The 24,298-nt window shown below is 46.0% G+C and overlaps 1 protein-coding gene across 3 annotated transcripts in view; it reads right to left on the bottom strand.

Moving 5' to 3' along the window:
* Window positions 1-24,298, bottom strand: part of LOC725697 (protein dead ringer) — an 88,516-nt gene that overhangs the window by 9,234 nt on the left and 54,984 nt on the right. For all 3 annotated transcript variants that reach the window (XM_016910785.2, XM_016910786.2, XM_016910787.2), the window contains exon 4: window positions 18,652-18,724. In XM_016910785.2, the coding sequence (XP_016766274.1) occupies window positions 18,652-18,724 (73 nt within the window). The remainder of the gene's footprint in view (window positions 1-18,651; window positions 18,725-24,298) is intronic.

Here is a 24,298-nt window from a genome sequence, read left to right on the forward strand (position 1 = left end):
CTTTTTTTTCCCTCTCTTTCTTTTCGAAAAGAAAAGAGAAGGAAGAAGAAAGAAGGAAGAGAGAGAGAGAGAGAGAGATATTCTCGCGATGCCTCGTCGGCCGACGTTCGCACTAAACACATAATTCCAGCTCGATTTAAAGTCACGCGAAAATTCACCGGCAACCGTTGTACATCGCGTGGTGGTAGTCTTACCGGCTCGAAGCCGGTAAATTTTACGAGTTTGTCCAGAGGTTCGAGTTAACGGGGCGTTAACAAGGGCAATACTCGTGACTATCGCGCGTGCGAGCTCTCCTTTGCGGCTCTTTACGAGCTCGCCAACGATTCTTCGTACGAAACACCTTGCTGCAAAACAGCGGCATCGGCAACAACGACGACCACGACCAGATGACGACCAAGACGAAGACGAGGACGAGCACGACCAACACACCCCGGAGAGAGAGATGGCAAAAAGAAAATAATAACGAGAAGGGCAACAACGTCCCGCTATCTCTAATAATAACACCGAACTCGCGCTCGCGCGAGCCGACTTTTGACAGGAATTGAGCTACCAGCGACGAAAGAGAAACGATCTTTAATATTATAACTCTTCCCTTCTTTGTTATACATATAATCGAGAAAATAGAAAACTCGTCTCTCGATTCTCTCGCGAATTAAATTACTCTTCTTCTCTATCTCCCTCCCCTCCTTGTTTCAGGTTAAAATCGAAGAGGCGATTGATCGGGCGGCTATCGAGTATCGGTGGATCGTTTATCCGCCATCGAGAAGGATGAAGGGGGCTGCCGCCATTCCCGGCCTCGAGAGTGGAGGCAATAAAACGTTGCAGGCCGGGGTAGGGGAACCGGCAATTTCGGGCTATCGAGCGTGGTCCCTCCAGCTTTATTATTGGCCCTGCAATTATTGTTGATATACGCGCAACCCGGCAACCCAGGCATAATGCTCCTATATAGGGCGCGGCGATAAAACCTGGCCTCGCAAAATGGCGCCCGATTCTTCCCTGCCTCCTATCCTCCTCGCGTTCGCGCCGCAACGAAAGGTGCCTCGCGGACTCCGAACCCCCTTTCGCCGCGTCCCATCCACGTATCTCGTGCTTTTTCTTCGCTCCCTGTGCTCCTCCACAAATCATTCCCCGCGCGCGCGCGCGTTGTTCCCCTTGGAGGAAAATGGCCGGTTCGCTGCTCCTTCGCTTTCTCGCTCGCTCCATATAACCGGGGGAATAAATTCGAATAACGCCGCCTTAAACTTTAAGGAGGCGGGAGAGAGAGAGAGAGAGAGATTTTTACTTCCTCTCCCTTTTCTTCTTCCGAAAGAAAAAAAAAAAAGGAAAGAAAAGAAAAGAAAAGAAAGCGAGGAATGGAATCGAGAAATGGATAATCGAGCGTACCGTGGATACGTTCGAGTATAGTTCTCCTTCCAGAGGAGAGAGAGAGAGACGATACCAGAAGAGAAGAAGAAGAAGAAGGTGTGGAAGTCGACGGGAGGAATGGGTCTCATTGTTCGACAGGAATCTAGCGGCGAAGGGGGAAGACGAAGAAGAAGATACGAAGATAAGTAGAAAGAAATGGCGAGGGGAAAAGAAAACGGGGGGGGGAGAGAGGAGAGCGAGAGAGCGAGCGGGAGAGAGAGAGAGAGAGAGCGGGAGGAGAAGGAGGGAAGGAGTGAAAGGAAGAGAGAGAAGAAGCATTTCAGGATGCGATTACGACTTTTCTTGGTAGGGCGTCCAATCAGCAGTTATTTTTATAATGGCCGCCGCCACCGCCGCCACTGCGGCCGCGTCCCGCCGTTGTATTCGAGCCGTAGCGAGCCGCAATGGTGGCCATTGCATGCTCGCTCCGACCAGTCAAAGTAGCCATTCGACGTGGCGTACAGGCGTTATGTACCTATCGGTGTAATACATAATTCTCGGCGCGCTTCGTTGGGAACCGAGGGTACCGAGCGTGTACAACACCACCACCATACGAGCCATCCGATTGTCTCCGTCCACGCCGATCCTCTGTGCTCGCCTATTTGCGTCTTATTGCCCGTCCGCCGCTATTTTCTCCAAGCAGCGATCTCCTCCTCTCGGATCGATACTGTGATCCAACTATAACGAATCCAACTGTAACGAGAGAAGAAATCGTATCGAGACAATATCGCGATGGAGTCGCGAAGCGTGAACCCGTGACGGTAGATCGTAACTTTGCCTGCGAGAAACCTCTAATTTTTCCTCCTAATCCATATTCACGCAAGATATCGCGCCGGATATACGCGATTCCTCCTCCTCCACTTTCCTCGTTTATTCTTCTTTCCCCCCTTAACGACTTTTACGCAGGTCGCGCATCCCCACGAGCGAGGCGAAACTTGGGCCAAGATTCGCCGACCGGACGAAAGCGAGCTTCTTCTTCTTCTTCTTCTCCCCTTGCTCCCCGTTTCCATTGGAACGTGATCGCGCGGAATGGTCGATGCACACCTCCGGTCGCCCCCCTCCCGCCGCGGGTGGGGGTAATTGGTATAGGAAACAAAATGTTGCGTTTTACGAGTTATCGCGAAGTATATTGGGCGGGCAAGATTGGCGGGCCGAAGAAGGAGTGCCCGATCTAATAACGATTGGACTGTGTCGGAGGCCTTTATTAACCGACGCAGAAACTGCGACCCGGCTACGCGCCCGCTTTAAAACCCCCTTTCGGGACAAGCGCGAAACGACTTTTCCCAGAATCTCGCGTGACCACGGCCCTCGAATCTATCCAATATCCCGCCAATCCTGCAATATAACTCCCTCCTCTATATATACGTATATATGTATATGTATATATACATACTTCGATTTCTTATCGATGCCGATTACACCCGCCGATGTCTGAACCGTGTTATTTGCCGGCATAAAGGAAAAAGTGGAAAAGCCATCGTCGATTCCGAGCATATAATTGGCTTGGTAATCGTGTTCCCATTCGGGGACGGAACGAGTATATAAATTTGTTCGCTATGCTAAACTCGATATGCTGAAAGTTTGCTTTCATCGAACGAAACGTCGCTTTTGCTATGATATCGATTTTCGATGAATTCTTTCCCTCTGTAAAAAAAAAAAGAGATTCGGAACATTATTTCGATCGCTTGTAAATACCGACGAACGAAACGAAACCGCTACTTTCAACGCACGGTTTACGAGCTAATTTGTGGCGTTGCGGCGCGCAGCAATGGTATCCGAAGAGAATCGAAACGTCTCCCTTCGAAACTATTCGTTCGGGAACATTTGGAGAGCTTAAAATAGCGTCACACTCCAATTACACGTCGAATACACTCACCGAAAATGAGAAACGCGCGTTCCCTGCCGTACGTTCTTTCTCTCTCTCTCTCTTTTTTAATTAATACAACTTTTCGTATCGAGCGTGTAACGCACACACACACACACACACGCGCACACACTCACGCTTGACAATAATCCCTCCTCGAACTGTTGGGCCGCGAGAAGGGGAAGGAGAGGAAGGAGGGCGTGGGGAGAGGGTGGAAACGGAGCGGAGAAGGAGAGTGGAAGGACTTTGTTCGTGGGTGAACGGTTTAACTTTGTTAGCGGCCGGTATTATCGGACGGACGAAAAAGACCGGGATTGGCATTGCGAAGAATAGCCGGGAGGGGGTGGAGTTTCATATGAAATACACGCGACATTTACTGCCTCCACCGGCTGGGGCCCCTGCAAAGACGCAAACGCATTATAAATAGAACTTTCTCTCTTTCTCGCTCTCGCCCACCCACCCCCGACCCCGGAGAGGTGCCATGCCCTCCCTCTCTTTCTCTCTCTTTCTCTCCTCCCTTTCCCTCCCTTCCCCCGGAGCTCTAGCCCTTCCAGCCCTTCCGCCGGGCCACCAACAGATCGAGAAAGGGCTCGAGGAAAGGAGGGAGAAAGAGAAAGAGAGAAAGAGAGAGAGAGAGAAACCAGCCGCTACAATCCGCTTTATAATCTTGTTAGGATTTCGCGGAAATATTGGCATAATTTACGATCCGTCTTAGCCAAGTTAACTGTCAAGGGAGTCGCGATGGAGCGTGGAGAGGAGAGGGAGCAGGGGGGAGGAGGTTGCGACGTGTTTCTCGCTTTTGCCACGCCAAACGCGAGTCTCGCGCACACGTTTGCGCGCCTCCTCTTCCATCCGATTATACGTACTTTTTTCCATTCTTTTCCTCCCTTTATTTCCTCCTCCTCTCTCTCTCTCTCTCTCTCTCGTCGCAAAGTTTCTCCAGACGTAGATCCATCTTTGGGATAAAAAATCGATTACGAAATTATCAATCGCCAGAAGATTTCATAAAGATCCGAATCTCTCTGGAGGAACCGATTTTTAAATTAAAAAAGAAAAAAAAATTGGTAGATAAAGAAGAGGAAAAGGAAGGAAAAGATTAAAATTCTAATGGAAAAGTGGAACCGATTTTTAAATCAAAAAGAAAAGAAAATTGGTAACGAAGAGGAAAAGGAAGGAAAAGATTAAAATTCTAACGGAAGAATAGAACCGATTTTTAAATCAAAAAAGAAAAAGAAAATTGGTAACAAAGAAGTGGAAAAGGAAGGAAAAGATTAAAATTCTAACGGAAGAATAGAACCGATTTTTAAATCAAAAAGAAAAGAAAATTGGTAGACAAAGAAGAGGAAAAGGAAGGAAAAGATTAAAATTCTAATGGAAAAGTGGAACCGATTTTTAAATCAAAAAAGAAAAAGAAAATTGGTAACAAAGAAGAGGAAAAGAAAGATTAAAATTCTAAGGAAAGAACAGAACTGATTTTTAAATCAAAAAGAAAAGAAAATTGGTAGATAAAGAAGAGGAAAAGGAAGGAAAAGATTAAAGTTCTGATGGAAGAGTGGAACCGATTTTTAAATCAAAAAAGAAAAGAAAATTGGTAGACAAAGAAGAGGAAAAGGAAGGAAAAGATTAAAATTCTAACGGAAGAATAGAACCGATTTTTAAATCAAAAAGAAAAGAAAATTGGTAGACAAAGAAGAGGAAAAGGAAGGAAAAGATTAAAGTTCTGACGGAAGAGTGGAATTAGTGTAGGGAAATCTGAATCGGCGCGGAAATCGGAGGCTGGAGCTCGGTTATATGGGGGCGCATCGATCTCGATGTAACGCACGAGCTCGAGCTGGATTATCGCCCTATGGGGGCAATTGTGTGGTTGGTAAGAGCCTCTCTATCGAGGCATCGAAATCTCCCCGACTAAAATAGAAGAGAACCGTGGGCCACTTGTTGCTCGCTCGATCAAATAATTGTATCTCCTCCGGTGGCATGGCAACCCCCCCTCGCTGCCGGGTGTGGCTTATAATTCGTGGGTGGCATCCTCCTTCTCTCTCTCTTTCCCCTACTATAATCCCAGGGAAACAAAACTTTTATATCGGCGCGTTGCAAGCAAAGGGGATTCTTAATTTCCTCCCCCTGATATCTCGCCCTTGTTCAAAAACTTTGTTCGAAATTCTCTATCTTCTCAAAATGATTCACTTAAAACAATCTCTTTCTTTATGAGTTGGAAAAAGAAATTTCTCTTCGAAGCTTTCTTAATTCCTATTCATAGACTGTTAAGTCTAATAAGATTCCTCGCGAATTGGAGGAGGATAGAAAAAAGAAAAGAAAAAGAAAAAAAATCTTCGCTCAAAGGATTCTTAATTTCCTCCCCCTGATATCTCGCCCTTGTTCAAAAACTTCAAAATTCTCTATCTTCTCAAAATGATTCACTTAAAACAATTCGTAATAATCTCTTTCTTCACGAGTTGGAAGAAGAAATTTCTCTTCGAAGCTTTCTTAATTCCTATTCATAGACTGTTAAGTCTAATAAGATTCCTCGCGAATTAGATAGAAAAAAGAAAAGAAAAAGAAATAAAATCTTCGCTCGAAGGATTCTTAATTTCCTCCCCCTGATATCTCATCCTTGTTCAAAAACTTCGAAATTCTCTATCTTCTCAAAATGATCCAGTTAAAACAATTCGTAATAATCTCTTTCTTCACGAGTTGGAAGAAGAAATTTCTCTTCGAAGCTTTTTCAATTCCTATTCATAGACTGTTAGGTCTAATAAGATTCCTCGCGAATTGGAGGAGGATAGAAAAAGAAAAAGTGTTCGCTCGAAATATTCGAAAATTCGACGATATTGTTGGCATTGTGATCCAATATCGGAGCGGGAGAAGAGATCGTCCGATCTTATATAATTGGACGCTCTTGACATTCGTTTCGGCGGGCGAAATTAATCCGCGCCGAATCCTATTCGTTCTAGTTGGCGTTTCCCCGCGAGGATGACGCGGATCAAGAGGATCACGGGGGATAGACAAAACAAGATCCGAGGGCGTGGCGCGCGAATAATTCCACCTCGTCCGTCTTGGTCTCCTCGCTTCGCCCATTCGTCGCCCTTTCGACTCTTCTTTCTCTCGGGTGCACGCGGTCACGGTGGAGGACGACCTGGGTGGGCCCGGCCGAACGATGACTCGCGACCCATATCGCGCCCGTTTTTTCTCGCGACGATAAAATCTTCCAGCGTGTTACTCGACCACTTTGATACTCGCTTGATTCGAAAATCATTCGGAAATCATCGAAGGAGAACGAGTTCGATCGGTGGCCTTTGCGAAGAGGCGGACGAAAAGACGAAGAAAAGGAGGAAGAGGAGGAGGAGGAGGAGCACGTCAACGACGACGAAGGCGAGGATGGTCCGGAGACGAATGACGGTTGTCGCGATCGCGAGCACGAAGGATCGGCGAAGGGTGGGGGAGGAGTTGGGTAGCAACGGTTGCCAACAATGTGACCGAGGCGGCGTAAAACGTGGTACGTAACGGTTGGGCGAGGGGGGAAAAGTGGAGATTTGGAGGGAAAAGGTGAAAGAAAAATGCGTGGAAAGTAAAAAGCGTGTGAAGCGTGTTGAATCCTGGACGGAGGGGGATCGGCGAGGAATCGGTAATTGGAAAGGAGCGACAACGAATCGGGCGAGAGGATTCGTAGCGAGTTCTCGAGAATCGAAGAGTTCCGAGAAGCTGCGTCGTCTTCGCGGCTATTTACAGGGTTATAAAATACCAACGCGAACCGTGATATTGCGGTTGGTCGCGTTATTGTCCGATGCCAGGCGTAAATCAACCTATATATCGACCTCGCAGAAATAACTTTCGATTCGTGCTTGTCATTCTGCCAGAATAAGGGTTTAAGTCCGTCGTAGCGACGGCCACCGTCACGACCCAAATAATCCCCGACTCGTTGTGGCCATGCGCGGCCCCGGCTCCTCCTCTCCTCTGTATTGCGACGCGAATTCGTCAGGGATCGTAAACGCGCCGATACGGCTCCGAGGCTCGAACCACGTTGTTAATCGCGGCGAGCCAGCTCGTCGCGCGGTAATTATCTCCGTCGAACAACCTCCTCGCGACGCGGCCGTCGTTCCTCCGTCTTTGGACAAAAGCTCGTTAAACAAAGTTCGTCGAGCTTTGACCCGCGATATTCGTTGATTGCATGCCGATCCCTCGATCGGCTCGATGGATCGTAAAACCTCGAAGCGGAGGATAAGTACCATTTAGAGAAAGGTGGCGCCAGTCAGGGATAAGTCTCGGTAAAACAATCGGCGAGAGCGTCGATTCGTAACTAAGAAGGTTTCGTCGAAGGTACCGGTTGTTGTGTGTACCATTCGAATGGGAAGAAGGAATGAAAGGCAGGCGTAGAAACGAGGTAAGAGGCGAGGCGAGGCGAGACGAGGCGAAGTGAGACGAGGCGAGGTGAGGCGAGGCGAGGCGAGGCGCGACGAGGCGAGGCGAGGCGAGGCGCGACGAGACGAGGCGAGGAGAGGAGAGGAGAGGAGAGGAGAGACGAGGAGAGACGAGGAGAGGAGAGGAGAGGCGAGGCGAGGCGGAGCGGGCGAGAGAGGGTTCTCGGTAGTCGAGGTGGTGGGGGAGACGATATATCAAGAACCCCCAGAGCGATCGGCGCTGTTGTGAAATATTAATAAGCAAATTAGTTCAGACTTAGTGGCCCGCCAATACTAAACCGGCAGGATGGAAATGGCCGTTGGCCGTCTACAACGCTCGTATTTCACTTCCCACGCCCGGGCACCGCGTCGTCCGCGTCGTCCAGCCTGCACACACAACGCGGAACCCGTTCTCCCATTTCTTCCATCTTCCCTCTTCGTTCCGCCACCGTCGCCGCCGTTTCTTCTTCCTCCTCCTCCTCCTCCTCCTCCTCTTCTTCTTCTTTTCATCTTTTCTCTCAGAGACGAAAAAGAGGGAGGGAAGGGGGGCTCGATCGCGAAAAACTCCACGGTCCGCCCATTAATCAATCGTCCCCGGTGCAAACGATCATTCTTGTCACCCGTTTCGCGTCTGAGCGAATTGGTGGAGCGAATTGGGGAGGGAGGGGGGAGAGCGAGAGGCGAAAGGAAGGGAAGGGAGGAAAGGAGCGAGGAGGTGCGGACTGTCGGGGCAAGAATTCGACAATTACGTCACGGGAACGTAACGGATGATCGGTCGGAGAACGGTCGGCGTCGAGACGTCTAGAATGTGCGAACGTCATCCTGCTAAATGCTTTTCGCTCGGCTCGCGTGCGCGAGCTATCTATAGCACTGGAACGTGCCGGAGAACCGTGCCGCTTCTCTTTCCCTCTCCCTCTCCTCCTCCCTCTCTCTCTCTCTCTCTCGTTTCTTCCCTCGCGATGCTGGAAGCTACCCGGTCACTTGTCCGCGCCGCCATGGAAAATGTAGGTCGAATTCGAGCACGAGCGCACGACTAATTGGACAGGTGTGCCGCCACGACGTCCGTATCCCCTTCCCTTCCCCTCCCTTCCCCTCCTTTCCGCGACTCGCGTCCAAATTTCACGGCACACGTGCGATTCGAGCACCGCCGCCACCGTTGGGTATCCTTATCTTCGAGAATCGGCCGCCGCCCTTGCTCTCGCTCTCGATACTCTCCGCGAGATTTCTCCTTCTCCTTCGTTCTCTCTCGAAGCCACGATCGTGAATTCGAGCTCGAATTACGAAACGATTTACACGAGCGAAGAAGTTGTTCGAAATTCCTCGATAATAATTCGGGATGAGAAATGACACGATTCAGGAGGGATCACCCCTCGGTTTGCGTGGACGGAGCGAGTCCGTGGCAAAGGACTACCGGTGTTGGAATGGACGGCGGCGGGGCGGTCGGATCAGCAGCATTATAATAATAATTAATGTGGAAGCGGAATTTTCGGAGAGGTTTCTCCGCACGAAAACGCGATTCTCCTCTTGTTCACCGGGCCGAGTATCGGCCGGGGGGCATCAATCAAGCGGGTGCACGTCGTTACATCCTCCGGGATTCCGAATAATTGCCGATGATTGCTCATCCCTTTTCTCCCTCTTCTTCTTTCTTTCTTTTTTTCCCTTCCTCTCGTGGCCGAGAGAAGCCCGAGATCGGGCCGCCACCGCTTCTCTGGAACCGCAAATCGTCCGAAACTTATCACGAAACTTCTCGGAAACGCGAGTACGATCGGCAGGCGTTTCTCTGATTTGCGAACAACCTGAAGGGAGATAGAAAGGGAATAATCGATATCGAGTCGAATGTGCGAAACGATTGAACCGAGCTTGCTCGTGAGTAAGTTGGAACAGGGTCTTTTCCAATTTACGAATTCTTGGCGAAACGATCCCGGTACGTACCAGCCGAGCGTCTTCCACTCCACCTTCGTCGTCTCGTGACAACGAGCAGCGGACAACCCTCCCGAAAATGCACGACGCTCGTCGTGACTCGACTCGTCGTGCTTACTTACCCCCTACGAGAAACAAGAGAAGAAGAAAGAACAAGAAGGAAAAAAAAAGAACCTCGTCTCGTCTCTAAATTACCCAATCGAGGAACCGACGAGTTCCTGAAAAATATTGTTCTTTACGTAACCGAAAGAACGAGAAAAAGGGAAAAAAAGAAAAGAAAAAAGGGATTGGATAGCGAAACTCCTTCGGCGAGCCAAGGATGTAAGGAGCAAAAGAAAAAGAAGAAGCAGTAATAGTAGTAGTGGTAGGAGGATGGTTTTTTCGGCGTAAGCTCGGTGCAATGGTTCGCCCGCTACCAGAGGAGAGAGACGAGCGTACGCAGGATCCTGTAATCCCGACATAATCCCGATTTAAGACCCACTAAAACCAGCGGGTGGCCCTAAGCAGCCCGATCGTCCAACAAGGACGACAAGGGTGGAGAGAGCGAGCGAGCGAGCGAGAGGGAGAGGGAGAGAGTGGCCGCGTGCTGGAAATCCGTATTGGCTCTCTCTCCTCTCGCCGTTTCCGAGAAAACATTTAGAGGAGGTTTACGAGCGATCCGTCAAAGAGGAAATCCATCACTCGCGGGAACGGGGAGAGTCCGCCCATCGTCGGGACTCTCTCGGCGCGGCGATGCGCCGCGCATAGGACTTTATTTCGTTTTATGGAGGTAAACGTGGATGGGTGTTTATGGACAAGCTGAATTGACTCTGTCTGTCGTCGTCCAACGTCCACACGCTCGGCCCGTACATTTGCTCGACAAGGTCGTAAACGCGATAAAACGACATCGGAGCGAGAGATATTATGAATAAAAGTGGGAACCGAACTGTCCCCCCGAGGGAAGGAGGAGCCAGGAGGAGTCCTTTCCACGAGGAGACAAGCGTTCCGTCCACCAGAGAAATCAATCCCCCCTGTCTCTCTCTCTCTCTCTTTCCGTCTTCTAATTCGGCCTTCTAACACCGCCCCTACGCTCCCTAACGGTACCGGCCCGCTATGTTTGCCGATTTCATTCTCGGCCAGGCGAATCACGGAGAGCCTGCTCCTTTCGTTGGACCGCGACTCCTTATCCACGAGAGAAACGTTTCTCTCTTCTTCGAAAAAAGAAACCGAGATTACTCGAGTCGAGGGAGGAGGAGGAATAAGGGATAAGATCACTGAATCACCGAAACTTCCTCGAAACGATTCTTTCTCTAATATTGGCGTGCTACGACGCGATAGGGAGACGATACGTGATCGAGAGTCGGTTTCGGAATCGGCGAACGATTCTTCTTCTTCTTCACGAGCGATCGGTTAGGCGAAGGATGATCGATGGCTCGACAAATCGATGGCCGCACGTTTCTCGAAACGGGAACGCGTTAACGCGAAACACGGCTTCGCCTCGTTCCAACGCCGACGTGATTCTTTCTCTCCCTCCCCTGCCCGCCCATTTTTCGCCTTTTTTCTTATTATTCCCGATATTTGGTGCCGGGAGCACGTTCGTCAGCCGTTTACTCGATAACAGCGCCTCGTCACGGCACACTGCGCCTAGTTTGAACCGTTGACTTCACCTCGGAACCACGCGAAACACGAGCTACTACTACTACTACTACGGAATCACACTCGCGAAAATAGTTGCCTCCCTATTGTGCAACCCTGAAACTGAGGGGGATGAATGTGGGTCGAACGGTTTCATCCGTGGGCCGATCAAGGTTCCATTCCAACGCGCGGGATTAAAGGCTGAGAACGAACGGAACGGCCGACGAAAACGTGGAACAGGCCGGGTGGAGGCTTTATTACGTAATAAATATTAAAATTCATACGGGTTGCACCTCTACCGAGAATCGATCTTCGACCGGTCCAAAGGGACGGCTATAAAAGTTTGGAGGAGGAGGAGAGAAAGAGAGCTCTGTGCCGAAAGGCAACCTCCTCTCTCTCTCTCTTCGCCTCGTACGACGCTATTTTACTTTTATTCGAGCAGATCCATTCTCGGCTCTCCGCTTTTACGATCCGCTGCTGCTATGCCCTCTCTCTCTCTCTCTCTCTCTCGCGCGCGTCTTCGTAGAGGAGAGGGGGAGGGGATAGCCGGGATGATCGAGGGACGAAGAACATTCCTTGTCCCCTTCGCGATTAATTATAACAATTTATATATTTCGTATCTGCTTTTCTTTCGGATGGATGGATTTTATCTTGCTCGAAGGATATTTCGTGTGTGTTTTTGGAAGAGATAGGCGAGAGTCCTTAAGAAAAAGAGATTCGTGTCTCGATTCGTATCGAAGGAGGATTTTACGTAACGAGAATGGAACGACGCCAATTACTTGAATTAAACTTGCCCATCTATCTATCTATCCATCCGTATTGTGTATAAAATGAGTTTTGGCGTCCGTCTAAATTGTCCCAATCTTAATATAGAATCATTATTACATAGCCGTCTCTCGCACATTGATCGAAACGTAAGAATGATAACATTTTTTAAAATCGAGATTGCGGAGGTATATTAATAAAGGTGTAATTAATTTTATACCTCTCAGTTTAGTTATATTATGATTTATGGCGTATGTTAATCGAATATCGAATCCCGTCGAGGAAAAATAGAAAAAGAAACATCTAATTACCGACTTTTCTCGAGGAATCCTCACTTTGCTCTTTCTTTCGGAGTTAAACTTACGAACAAATATATATATATATATATATACATATATATATGTATTTTTTATAAAACACGCACCTTAACTCGTTAACGAAAATGAAATTAAATTATCCTTCTCTGGAGAAATATCCATTAAGAAGAAGAAGAAAAAGAAGAAGACGAAGAAGAAGAAGAAGAAGAAGGAGTAGAAGAAGAAGAAGAAGAAGAAGAAGAAGAGGAGGAGGAGACGGGGAGCGCGACTGGTAACAGAGTTTTAACCAAATTCCAACTAGAATGTTCGCGTGAGAAGAGGCGCCATTCAGGTTCTATACATAGAATACCGTGTGGCAAAGAAAAGGGAAACGGTGGAGGCTTTTTCTAAGTATTCCTCTTTCTTCGCGGGGCGAGAGAACGAGAAAGAAAAACAGAGGGACGGAGAGGGAGAGAGGGAGGGAGGGAGGGAGGGAGAGAGAGAGAGAGGACGCGATAATCCGCGAACGGGTACAAAGTATCGGCCGGTGAAAAGAGCGAACGTGCGACCGTATGCGCGGAGACGCGTTGTGTACGCAGACGGCACGCACGGCGTGCTCGTTCACAAGTGTGTAGCGAAAAGTGTTCGTGCCGAACACGTGTTCCTCGCCGCTAATGCGTTACCCGCGCCGCGTAAAAAGGTATTTTTCTCGAGGCGGTCGTAACGCGACTCGCGACCCTGCCCGGTGCAATGCACTTATACAACCAAACCCAACCCGAGTATTATTGCCCCGCCGAGTATTATTATCGTTCACACTCTTGCTTTCGCGCCACCATCATAGATAGCCGCGGATCATCGATCGAGAATTCCTCGTTTCGAGCACTGAGAGAGAGAGAGAGAGAAACATTATTTTCCAAGCTATGCGTTTTACTCGAAAGATTGTCCGAGCATCGAGAATTATCACTTGTTCGATAATGTATGATGGTACGAATACGAGTGGAAATGAAATCGCGGAGAGGTGAAAGTATTCGGATCGTTGGATTCTTTTGAAGGAGAGTGATGATCGATCCTTCGGTGTTGGTTATTTCGAACAGGACGAGATTATCGCCTACTCGATAATGATAGGGTAAATTATTAGAAGATATTTCTGGGATTGAAATTTGTTGGAAGAAAAGGTGAAAGTGGACGGAGGAATGGGAAGAAATGGTGTGTCGTCGTATGCGAAGACGGAAGAGAATTGTCGTTGCGAACGGATCGGATCGATCGAAAAAAATCGGCTCGAAAAAGTAAAACTAGTTAAAAGTGGAATCGACGAGTGATTATTTATTAAAATGCTTACGATCCGTTTCTTAAGTAATATCGGCCATTTCGCGTTATCGCGTTATTACGTTTCCAACAATAAATTATCGAAGCGAACTTTATAACTATTGAATCTTGAGTCCATCGCTGGACTCGGCATGAAATATAAAATTGAAGAAGAACGAGTAGCTTTTTTTTTTTTCTTCTTAATTTTTTACGACACCTCCATTACATCCGCTAACAACGTCTATATAACCGTGTTAGAAGCGTCTTTATGGGGGCAAAATCAGTTAATAATCGGAAAAATGACAGAGAAAAATAAGCGAAAAGAAAAGAAGAAGAGGAAGAATAGTTTTATATCCGCTAACAATTTATAATCTAATATTGAAAGCGTTACAAGACACAATTAATTAATAATTGAAAAAATGACAGAGAAAAAAAGTGGAAAAAAAAGAAGGAGAAGAAGAATAGTTTTACATCTGCTAACAATCTATAATTTAATATTGAAAGCGTTACGAAGGCACAATTAATTAATAATTGAAAAAATGACAAAAAAAAAGAAGTGAAAGAAAAAGAACAGTTTCACATCCTCTAACAATCTATAATCTAATATTGAAAGCGTTACGAAAACACAATTAATTAATAATTGAAAAAATAGATAAGAAATAGAGAAAAAGAAATGAAAAAAGAAAAGAAGAATTATCCGTTAACAATCTATAATCTAATATTGGAAACATTATTAAGAAGGCACAATTAATTAATAATTGGAAAAATGATAGAGAAAAAGAAGTGGAAAAAAAAAAAAGGAGAAGAAGAATAGTTTTACATCTGCTAACAATCTATAACCTAATATTAAAAGCGTTACGAAGGCATAATTAATAATTGAAAAAATAGATAAGAAATAGAGAAAAAGAAGTGAAAGAAAAGAAGAAGAAGAATAATTTCACATCCTCTAACAATCTATAATCTATAATATTGAAAGCGTTACGAAGGCACAATTAATTAATAATCGGAAAAATGACAGAGGAAAAAAAAAGAGGAAAAAAAAAAGTTGAAAGCGTTACAAAGACACAATTAATTAATAATCGTAAAAATGACAAAGAAAAAGAAGTGAAAGAAAAGAAAAAAAAAGAATTATTTTAGATCCGTTAACAACCTATAACCTAATATTGGAAACATCGTTATGAGGGCAAAATGAATTAATAATCGAAAAAATGACAGAGAAAAAGAAATGAAAAAAAAAGAAGAATTATTTTAGATCTGTTAACAATCTATAACTATCTATAACCTAATGTTGGAAACATCATTGAGGGCAAAATGAATTAACAATCGGAAAAATGACAGAGAAAAAGAAGCGAAGAAAAAAAAGAAGAAGAAGAATAATTTCACATCCTCTAACAATCTATAACCTAATATTGAAAGCTTTAATTAATAATCAGAAACATGACAGAGAAAAAAAAGTGAAAAAAAAAGTTGAAAGCGTTACGAAATTATGAAGGCACAATTAATTAATAATCGAAAAAGTGATAAAGAAAAAGAAATGAAAGAAAAGAAAGAAAAAGAATTATTTTAGATCCATTAACAATCTATAACCTAATGTTGGAAACATCATTGAGGGCGAAAATGAATTAACAATCGGAAAAATGACGGAGAAAAAGAAGCGAAGAAAAAAAAGAGAAAGAAACGATATTAGAAAAGAATACTTATCAAGAAAAGTTTATAAAATCGCATATCGGATATCATTAAGCGGTCCTCGTGGGAGTCGTTGTTGGCGCGTAACCGGCCGTCCCGCGAGCACCGAGGGCTCGTGGAGGGGAAGGGGTCCAGAGGAGTAAGATAATAACGTATTCGACCGAGAGAATGGCATTTGCTCTCGCGCGGTCGCAGTATGAATTACATCGGCGATTGAAACTCGTTCGCGATGGTAAAGAAAATAAAAAAAAAAAGGAGAGAGAGGAGAGAGAGAGAGAGAGAGTCCTCGGGCTGTCGAGGAGGTGGCGGGATTTGCATATTAAATGGCTTGAGATTTATAACGGTCGGGGCCCCGAAGAGGTGCCAGCAATACGCGCGATAAATAAAGAACCACCTTCCCTCCGCGATAAACGCTGCAACCTTCTTGCTCCGCCAAACCTTCTCCCCATCCCTCCCTCTCCCCTCGACGCGATGTGAAAACAACGACGAATGTAATCTACTGCCTTACGTAGCCCTCGATCGATCGTTTACTACTTTCTTCTTTATTTTTCAAGAGGTGTAATATTGGGCGGAGAAAAAAAATGTTTTTATCACGAGGAGGAGGGGAGGTTGATCGTAAAACGGAGGGTGGAAGTTCCAAGTTAACCAAGTTCCAATTATATATCTGAAAGGGGAGAGGAAGGTGTCCCCTTTGATCGGGATGAACCGGTTCCCGAAAGTCGGCAGTGGAAGTCTCGCGGGCCCGGGGCTTATCCCCGCCAATTACGTTCCGCTTATGCGAATTTGCGCGTTCCGGTTGCTCGCCTCGTCGGCTCGTTTGATATACGAACGAGACGGAACACTTTGTTGCGAAACGACCTCGTAATATCTATTACCGCGCCGAATTTGGAGAGCTCGTTCGAGAAGGGAGATAGAGAAAGAGACAGAGATGGAAGTGGTATCCCGCCCGGTTGAAATCTCCATCGATGATCTTTCGATTAAGATAATCCCGCCAATTGCCACCTCGTGGTCCGTGCAATCGAACGTGTTCTATAAAATTGAAAATTCTATCGAATCTGATTGAAAATTTCAGAACAAAGTGTAACTTAGGTGTATTAAATTGTTCGTTGAATAACGTTCATTTCGCACGCAATCTTGAACCCTTTTTTTACTCTTCATGAGTTTACTATTTACAAATTATTACTTCGAATAATCGAGGTAAAAATCGATTGTTGAATTTTTTCCATCCATTGCTCGTATCGTATCTCTTAAAGTTTCCAAACTTTTCGAGCGGGACAAAGTAGGTAAAACGAGTTTAATCGGTCGTCGATTTTCATCCCTGTAACAAGTTGCGGATTAAACAGGTCGGGTGGCTCGCCATTCACGAAGAGTCGGGGAGAGGGGGAGAATCGATAACAAACAGAGAATCGTGGATGGATCGACTAACGCGGAGGGATGTGATGGATGGTCTTTTATATCTGTGAACGTGGTCGAGGTGTTATGAATCGCGTTAGCGTCGAATCATTGTTCACGTCGACACAATAACAGGCCCCGCGGGGGGGCGGTACCCCCGGCTTTTCGTTCCAGCTTCTTCCCCACCCCCGATACGCTCCTTTATATATATTCCCTCGTCGCAACCCCCTCTCTCTCTTCCATTCTTTTCGAGCCACGATTTTAATCGACCTCGTAAAGATCGCATCAACGATCCTCGCCTTGATTGGAAATTTATATATATATATAACCAGTGCTTCTCTAACATTCTCTTTAACATTGTACTAGATTGATCTTACCAAGGAACGAAGATTCCAATTATTTCTAATTATTCCTCCAAGATAACGGTACTAGAAGCATGGCCAAGTTTATAAACTATGTATATAAATCGATTTGGAATTACATCGATCGTAAGAGCCTCCAACGAGATTCTAAGATTTTTAAATTCCACCTCGTAATTTCTTCTCTCCTTTTTTCAACGATACAGTCGAAAAGGACAGATCGAGGTTGTAAGATTCTCAAACTCCACCTCGTAATTTCTTTTTTTCTCGACGATCGAGGTGGTGGAAAAGTAAGATTCTTAAATCTCTCGCAAACACTTTTCTTCTCCCTTTTGAGAACGAGAAACGAGGTCCAAGTAGTGGAAAACGCGAAAGGGATAGCGTTTCCAGCGACCTGGTCAAGATCTAATTCCGTCCTGCGTTCTGACGGACGCAGATGCAACGTATTATCGAACCTTTTAACCACGTGGACGTTTACGAGGCGTTGGGATGCGCGGATCCCACCACGTGTGCAGGAAACGAGATGCGGGTGCGCACGTGCGCCGCGTTTTCCTCCAATGAATATAATACGCCTCGTAATTTTCGCAACTCACGAAACTCCCCTCCCCTCCCCTTTCCTCGGTGACGGTGACACACGACGCTTCCTCCTTCGCCCTCCCCGTTCCTTTCAATTTTTTCAACCGCGAGGAAAGGGATGGGCAAACAACTCGTGGAGCGGAGTTCGTTGCGCTCGGATAATAATAATAATTCTCCGAATTCCGAGATCACCTTGGCACGATTTCTCCAAGTTCTCGGGGACAATGAGTCCCCGGTTTTATTTATATAAATAAGCGATAAAACGCGGATATCGCGCGGATCGGGGGGGAGAAAATTGGGGAACGGAGGAAGAGGAGGAAGAGGATTGGATGGATGGATGGATGGATGGGTACGCGTAGGTGGTCTAAGGTTAAATTGGTTTGGAGATTGGGGGAGAGGCGCCTCCTCCCCCCCCCTCCCCCCGGCATGCGTGGACATGCGCGCGGGATTACGAGAGGGATCGTAAAAGGCTCGCGCGGAACGCGACCGGCCGCTTGCCAAGAGATCGCAATAAGTCTTCGCCTGTTGGATGGAGACAAATGCCGGCCGAGTCCGCGCGGATGGAAACTCGGGCTCGTTCCAACATTCGTCCCGATCCAACCGAGGAATCGGCCTTGGACGTCGATCGGGACGATCAATATTTGCGAAATTAATTCCCGCTCGAACGATTGAACGGGTCGGACGATAATGAAGCGCGGCGCGGGGAGGGGGATAGGGGGGATAGGGGAGGGGGAGATGGGGGGAGGCGCGCGGGCGAAAGGGGGCTTCTCCTTTTTTTTTTTTTTTTTTTTTTTCTTCTTTTAATGAGCGCGGCGCCATTTCGCGTTTTGTTTGACGTCGATACCTTTTCTTATTTACTCTTTACGCGGATTATATCGTTTATTATCGGCGTCACGATTGCTCGGCGACACGTTATCCTTGTTGTAATCGCGCGCGTTATTATTATTATTATTATTATTATCATCGATATTGTTACGCGGCGTCGAAGGATAAAAAAGAAAAGAAAAGAAAAGAAAAGAAAAGAAAGGGGAAAAAAAAAGAAGCGTTGGGACGAAGAAGGGGGGAGAAACACTTACCTCGCTTTTGCATGTAACTGAAGAGATCGTCCAGGAATTCCTTCCTTTTCGGATCGTCGTTGATCTCGTAAAGCTGAAAGAACGAAACCAAAGGCAAAGATAAACGTGTTTGCGTCGATTTTTCATCTTCGATCGAAATCGAGGATCGAATCGATCGGGGGGAGGGGGGAATCGAGTCGATCGATCGATTTCCGCGAGGACGGATTCGATTCAGTTTTGTTTCTTTTTTTTTTTTTCTCTCCTTGCCCTTCTTTCTTCTCCCCTCCATGTGTGTTCTCGTTCTCATCGAAACGATGCGACGTGAAAACGTGTTTCCGTTACGGGGAATAAAACGTTACGTTCGAGAGGGGGCCCCGAATAAAAACAGGAGTGAAACAAGTGTGCTCATAGCGACAGGCAGATTAGTTAGCTCCGATTATTAATGATTCCGTTTAACCTGCCCCATAACCCGAAACCCTCTCCCTCCCCCCTCTCGACCGAGGCAAAGCCGAACTCCCTTCGGGGCTAGCTGGCCCCGTATTATCATATTTGTTATGTACGATGTGCTATATCTAATCCGAGATCCTCTAATTGCTTTTATAATACAACGTCTCTCTCCCTTCCCTCTCCTTTCCCTCTATCTTCCTTTCCTTCTCTCCCTCCTCCTCCTCTTCTCTCGAGGAGACTCGTCAAACCGAGAGAGAGAAAGAGAGAGAGAGAGAGAGAGAGAGAGAGCCGAGAGGCAACGATTATTGGAACTAATTGCCGTTTCTCGACGCCCTCCACCATCCGTCCCGATCGGATTCGGAACTGTTTCGAACGATCTCCGCGCTCCTTTATCTCTTTCAAGCGACAGCTGCGCGAAAACTGTCGCCACGCCGTAACGTACGATAAACCGGCGCGGAAACGTGACGGTCCAACGATCACCGCTTTTAGAAATTACGTGCAAACGTGCCAACCGCGTTCGAGAAGAAAGGAGGAGGAGGAGGATGATAATGACGCCGATGCCAATTTATCAATTTATTTGAACAACTTGTTCGAACAAGTCTCTTCTGGTCCAGTTGTTGTTGCTGTTGTCGTCGTCGTTGTTGTTGCCGTTGGCTCGTGCGCCAAACGTGTGATCGTCGTTCCAAACGTACGCGCGGACGATAAATCTCATCTAGAAACTAGACTGCCAAATTTTCCACCAGTGGTTTATCCAGTACCGCGGAATGTTGGCAACGAATCCGGCGGAAAGAAGTATCGAAGGGGATGAAAAGGGAGGGAGGGAGGGAGCAATGACCGGGACGAGGAGAGGAAAACTCGTTTCGGCGCGATAAAGAATGGAAAAAAAAAAAAAGAAAAATCTATCCGTCTTCGTCCCGATCGTTCAAAGGTAAAATCGCGGTAAATTAATTTTACATGTTTTTACGCTCGATCGACACGTTTCCACGATTGTTACATCACGCTTGGTCATCATGCGCATTACGAATCGCAATTAATAAGCGTGTTTCGCCGGAGAATATTAGAATCACGGAGAGGATCGCGTGAATATCTTTCCTTCCTTCCTTCCTTCCTTCGCCACGTTCCGAATCGATGCCGAATTTCCATCACGCAACGATTATAATAATTCGATACGTGTCAACGCGTCGGATAACGAAAAAAAAACTTTGAATCGCGCGTTGATCAATCATCTTCGTTTTTTCTTTTTTTTTTTTTCCTTCGTCGTTGCTCAATTATTCAAAAATGACCGATAACGACTTCGAAATGTGCGCATCGCGTTATCCAAGGCCGTGAGACAGGTGCCTTTACAATAACGCCTACTCGATCGCGAGATCTACTCGTTATTATAAGATACTCGTCGTATCTGCGGAATTCTTAATGATAGACCGGCGGAATAATTAACGAGCAGACTTTGATACCACGAGTACAGGACGCAAAGAGTACAGAGAGAGGAGAGGGGAATGGATCGAAAGGAGAACAGAAGAAACGGTTTTTCCCCTTTTTCCTTCGTTCACCGAAATGGCTATATCACTACCCCTCTCCCTCTTTATTCGTACGCGCATTCCATCCGCGCGTTTCGTGGCAACGCCCCAACCAAACCTCGATCTCATCCACCACCCTTGCAACGAACCTGGACAAACGAACGAACGGACGGATGGATGGACGGACGGACGGCATTTCTCAAGGGCCATTTTGTACCACTTTCTCGTGTTTTTTCTTTGGCTGGACGAGCGATGAGCTCGTTAGGGGCAGCCGGAGGGGGAGGACGGAGGGTAAAAGGTCGGAGAAAGAGGAACGAACCGAGGCAAGGCCGTGAAGAGAGAGAGGGAGGGAGGGAGAGAGAGAGATCCACCAGAGGGGTTCTTCAACCAGCGTATATTGATTGATCTACAGTTAAGCGGAGTGACGGCAGCCACGTGAAGATCCACGAGAGAACCGGCCTCTGTTGCTCCTTTTCTCCCTCTCCCTTCCCCCCTATCCTTCACCACCACCACCACCACCGCTGAAAATAAAGAGGGGCGAGCGGAATTTGCTCTCGATGATGCATGCTCCGCGGCCCCGCCCTCTCCTTCTCATCCACTGACGGCCCGGTGAATAATAATTCCTGATACAGCCGACGGTCGATCGGGTTACTTTAGCGGTCCTCTTCGGGGCAAGGGGGAGGGACGCGCCGCGTCCTCCTCCGATGATCGATGTACCCGCGCTCTCTCTAGCGCCACTTCTTCTCCCCCTCCCCTCCCCGCGAGGAAACGATCCATCCAACCAAGGGACACGCTTGCGTCCTTTTATCGTCCCTCGCGATTAACCATCGTTAAGGAACCATCTATGCCGTGAATTCATCATCCCTCGATCTCGAGATAATAAGGATCGAAATTATCCTCCTTCCGGGATCTATCCACTGTCATTTATATATATATATATATTGTTCTAGTGAATGTTACGCTCTCTTCTATTTTTATCTTCATTTGTTTATTTATTTTTTTTCTTCCTCTTGTTTCTTTTAATCAGTTTTTAACTGGGAGGAAAGTTCAGTTTGATCGGTGCGCCGCGTTTAGGAGGAAGGAAGGCGCGGAGGCAGGGAGGGGTTTACGAGCTCGAACACTCGATTCGGAAACGAGAGGTGAGCGTAAAATTCGCCGAAGAGAACGAAAGCGTGTGGCGAGAGTGTGTCGTTTCAACGCCACGTTACTTTTACGACGAGTAATTATCGATGCACGGCGACGACGCTCCTCTTTTTTTTTTTTCTTCTTCTTCTTCTTCTTTTCTTCCTTCGCCTCTTCCTCCTCCTTTTCTTCTTCTTCTTCTTCTTTTTCCTCCGAGATTCAGATAACACTCGCTCCCTTCCGGCTGATAACGGTGTAAAACGGTGTTACAGGTACAGTTGTCGCCACGTTTATGGTGACTCTTTGACAGATTGTGATCGGGACGATAAAATCGAGGCAAATTAGCGAGGAAAAGAGGAGGAAGATTCGAGAGAGGAAAGTGGCTTCGAGAGGAGACTACGTGTTTAATTACGTGTCTAGTCCCAAGGTTTCGCAACGTACCCATAGTGTACACCTCGCGCCCCCGCGGGGTCAACTTCCGGTCGTAAAAGCTCTTATAAGGGTGCGTCTCGGAGCGAAACGGAAACGGGCGCAGCCTTAAATAATGCGTCCACGTTGTTGTCGTCGTCGTCGAGGAGGAGTCGTTGCGCTTCTTCTGGGAATCCATCTTGCTTCGAGAATTGTTCCGATACAATCGTTTCTTATACAAATCGGAAAATATATCACGAAAGGATGTTTCGAGAATTTTATTAGCGCCATTTTCTTTAATCGGATGATTAAATGGAGGAAAATCGGTGAATAATAAGGCTAGCAGCGAAGGCAAACAACGCCTCTTCCTGTTTCGATTGATTTATGGCTCGCCGCACTTGGCCCCCGCGCATTTTACGCCTTCCAGTTGCCCCAACTGCAAGGAATCGATCCTGCCCAAGTTTCGAAGGAGAGAACCGATTTCCAATCAATCTTTGGAGGGGAAAAAATTCAAAATTTCGATCTTCGAAGCGGAATTAAATTTAAAATTGTTTAAAAGAGGAAGGAGGAAAACGTTGACATTCTTATTCCATTCTGGAAACGAGTGGGGGATATCAAGATCGCGGTTTATACCGTAATAACCGCGCCGCCGCTCCCATTATGCCTCTTCCAGGGGCATTAAAGATAGCGGTGGTAATTATTATGATTACGATGGGAATGGCGCGTATAAAGCTTTCATGAAATCTTCTTAACGTCGGAGAAACCGCGTTAGAGATCGTAGACCCCCTCTGTTACTTGCCTCGCTATCTCACTATTTGTCAAAAATATATATATAAATCTGTGAATAATTTTGTGAACCGCGAGGTTGGAATTGAAAATTCGAGGAAGAAGAGAGAGAGGGAGGGAGAAGAAAACTTTCGTCGAAATTCGACATTCGCTTTCTCCTTTGATCGCGAATGGAATGGATCGTAAAATGATTACAGAATGGCCAGATACGGGGAAAAATAAAAGAGAAGGAGAGAGAGGGGAGGGGGTAGGTGGATTCGCGGAAACTCGAGCTGGTTGAAATATCGAGGAAACGCGGATTGTTTGTACTACCGGCAAAGAAGCAATAAGCGTGACGTGGACCAGCCCCCTTGTATATATCCGAGGGAAAGGTTTATATCGAGCCGGTTTTGTCTCCGGTTTCCTTCTCGCAGTCAACCATCATCGCGATAATAACTGTGCGATTCTACGCGTGGGCACGTGTACGTAATTACAGTTTCCGGAAAACGAAGCAAACCGATCATGGATATCGAATTAGATTATTCTTCCGACTCTCCAAATTTTGATCATTCGAATCATATAACCTCAATAATTATATACTGTGCGGGAAACGATTCTCTTCACACTCGAAATTTTATCGAATCATTGTCGAATCACGCGTAAAGTCTAACCTCGATAATTGTATACTGTGTGGAATACGAAGCAAATCGATCGAGAATATCGAATTAAATGTTCCTTCGATTCTTGACACTTGAAATTTTATCGGATTATTCGACAACCAAAGCTAACCTCAATAATTAATATTGTGCGGAAAAAGCAAATCGATTCAAGGTATCGAATTAGATATTCCTTCGATTCTAAAAGAACTTTATCAAATTATTCGATTTGTAACCTCAATAATTATATATATTATATATAATTGAGAGGAAAAAGCAAATTGATTCAAGGTATCGAATTAGATATTCTTTCGATTCTAAAAGAATTTTATCGGATCATTCGATTTCTAAGCTCAATAATTATATATATTGAGAGGAAAAAGCAAATTGATTCGAGGTATCAAATTAAATATTCTTTCGATTCTAAAAGAATTTTATCAAATTATTCGATTTCTAACTTCAATAAGTATATATACTATGTGGAAAACAAATCGATCGAGAATATCGAATTAAATATTCTTTCGAATCAAAGCATTCGACAGCTAAATCTAACCTCGATAATTACATACAGCGTACAGAAAACGCAGCAAAATCGGAAGACATCGATGTATATTTTTTTTTCTTAACTTGTTTCAAATTTTATCAGATCATTCGACAGTTAAATCTAACTTGAATAATAATTTGTATAAAACGAAGCAACAAATCGATCAAAAATATCGAATTAGATATTCCTTCGATTTTCCAAATTTTATC

The sequence above is a fragment of the Apis mellifera genome, linkage group LG2 (assembly GCF_003254395.2).
Source record: "Apis mellifera strain DH4 linkage group LG2, Amel_HAv3.1, whole genome shotgun sequence".
Classification (NCBI taxonomy): domain Eukaryota; kingdom Metazoa; phylum Arthropoda; class Insecta; order Hymenoptera; family Apidae; genus Apis; species Apis mellifera.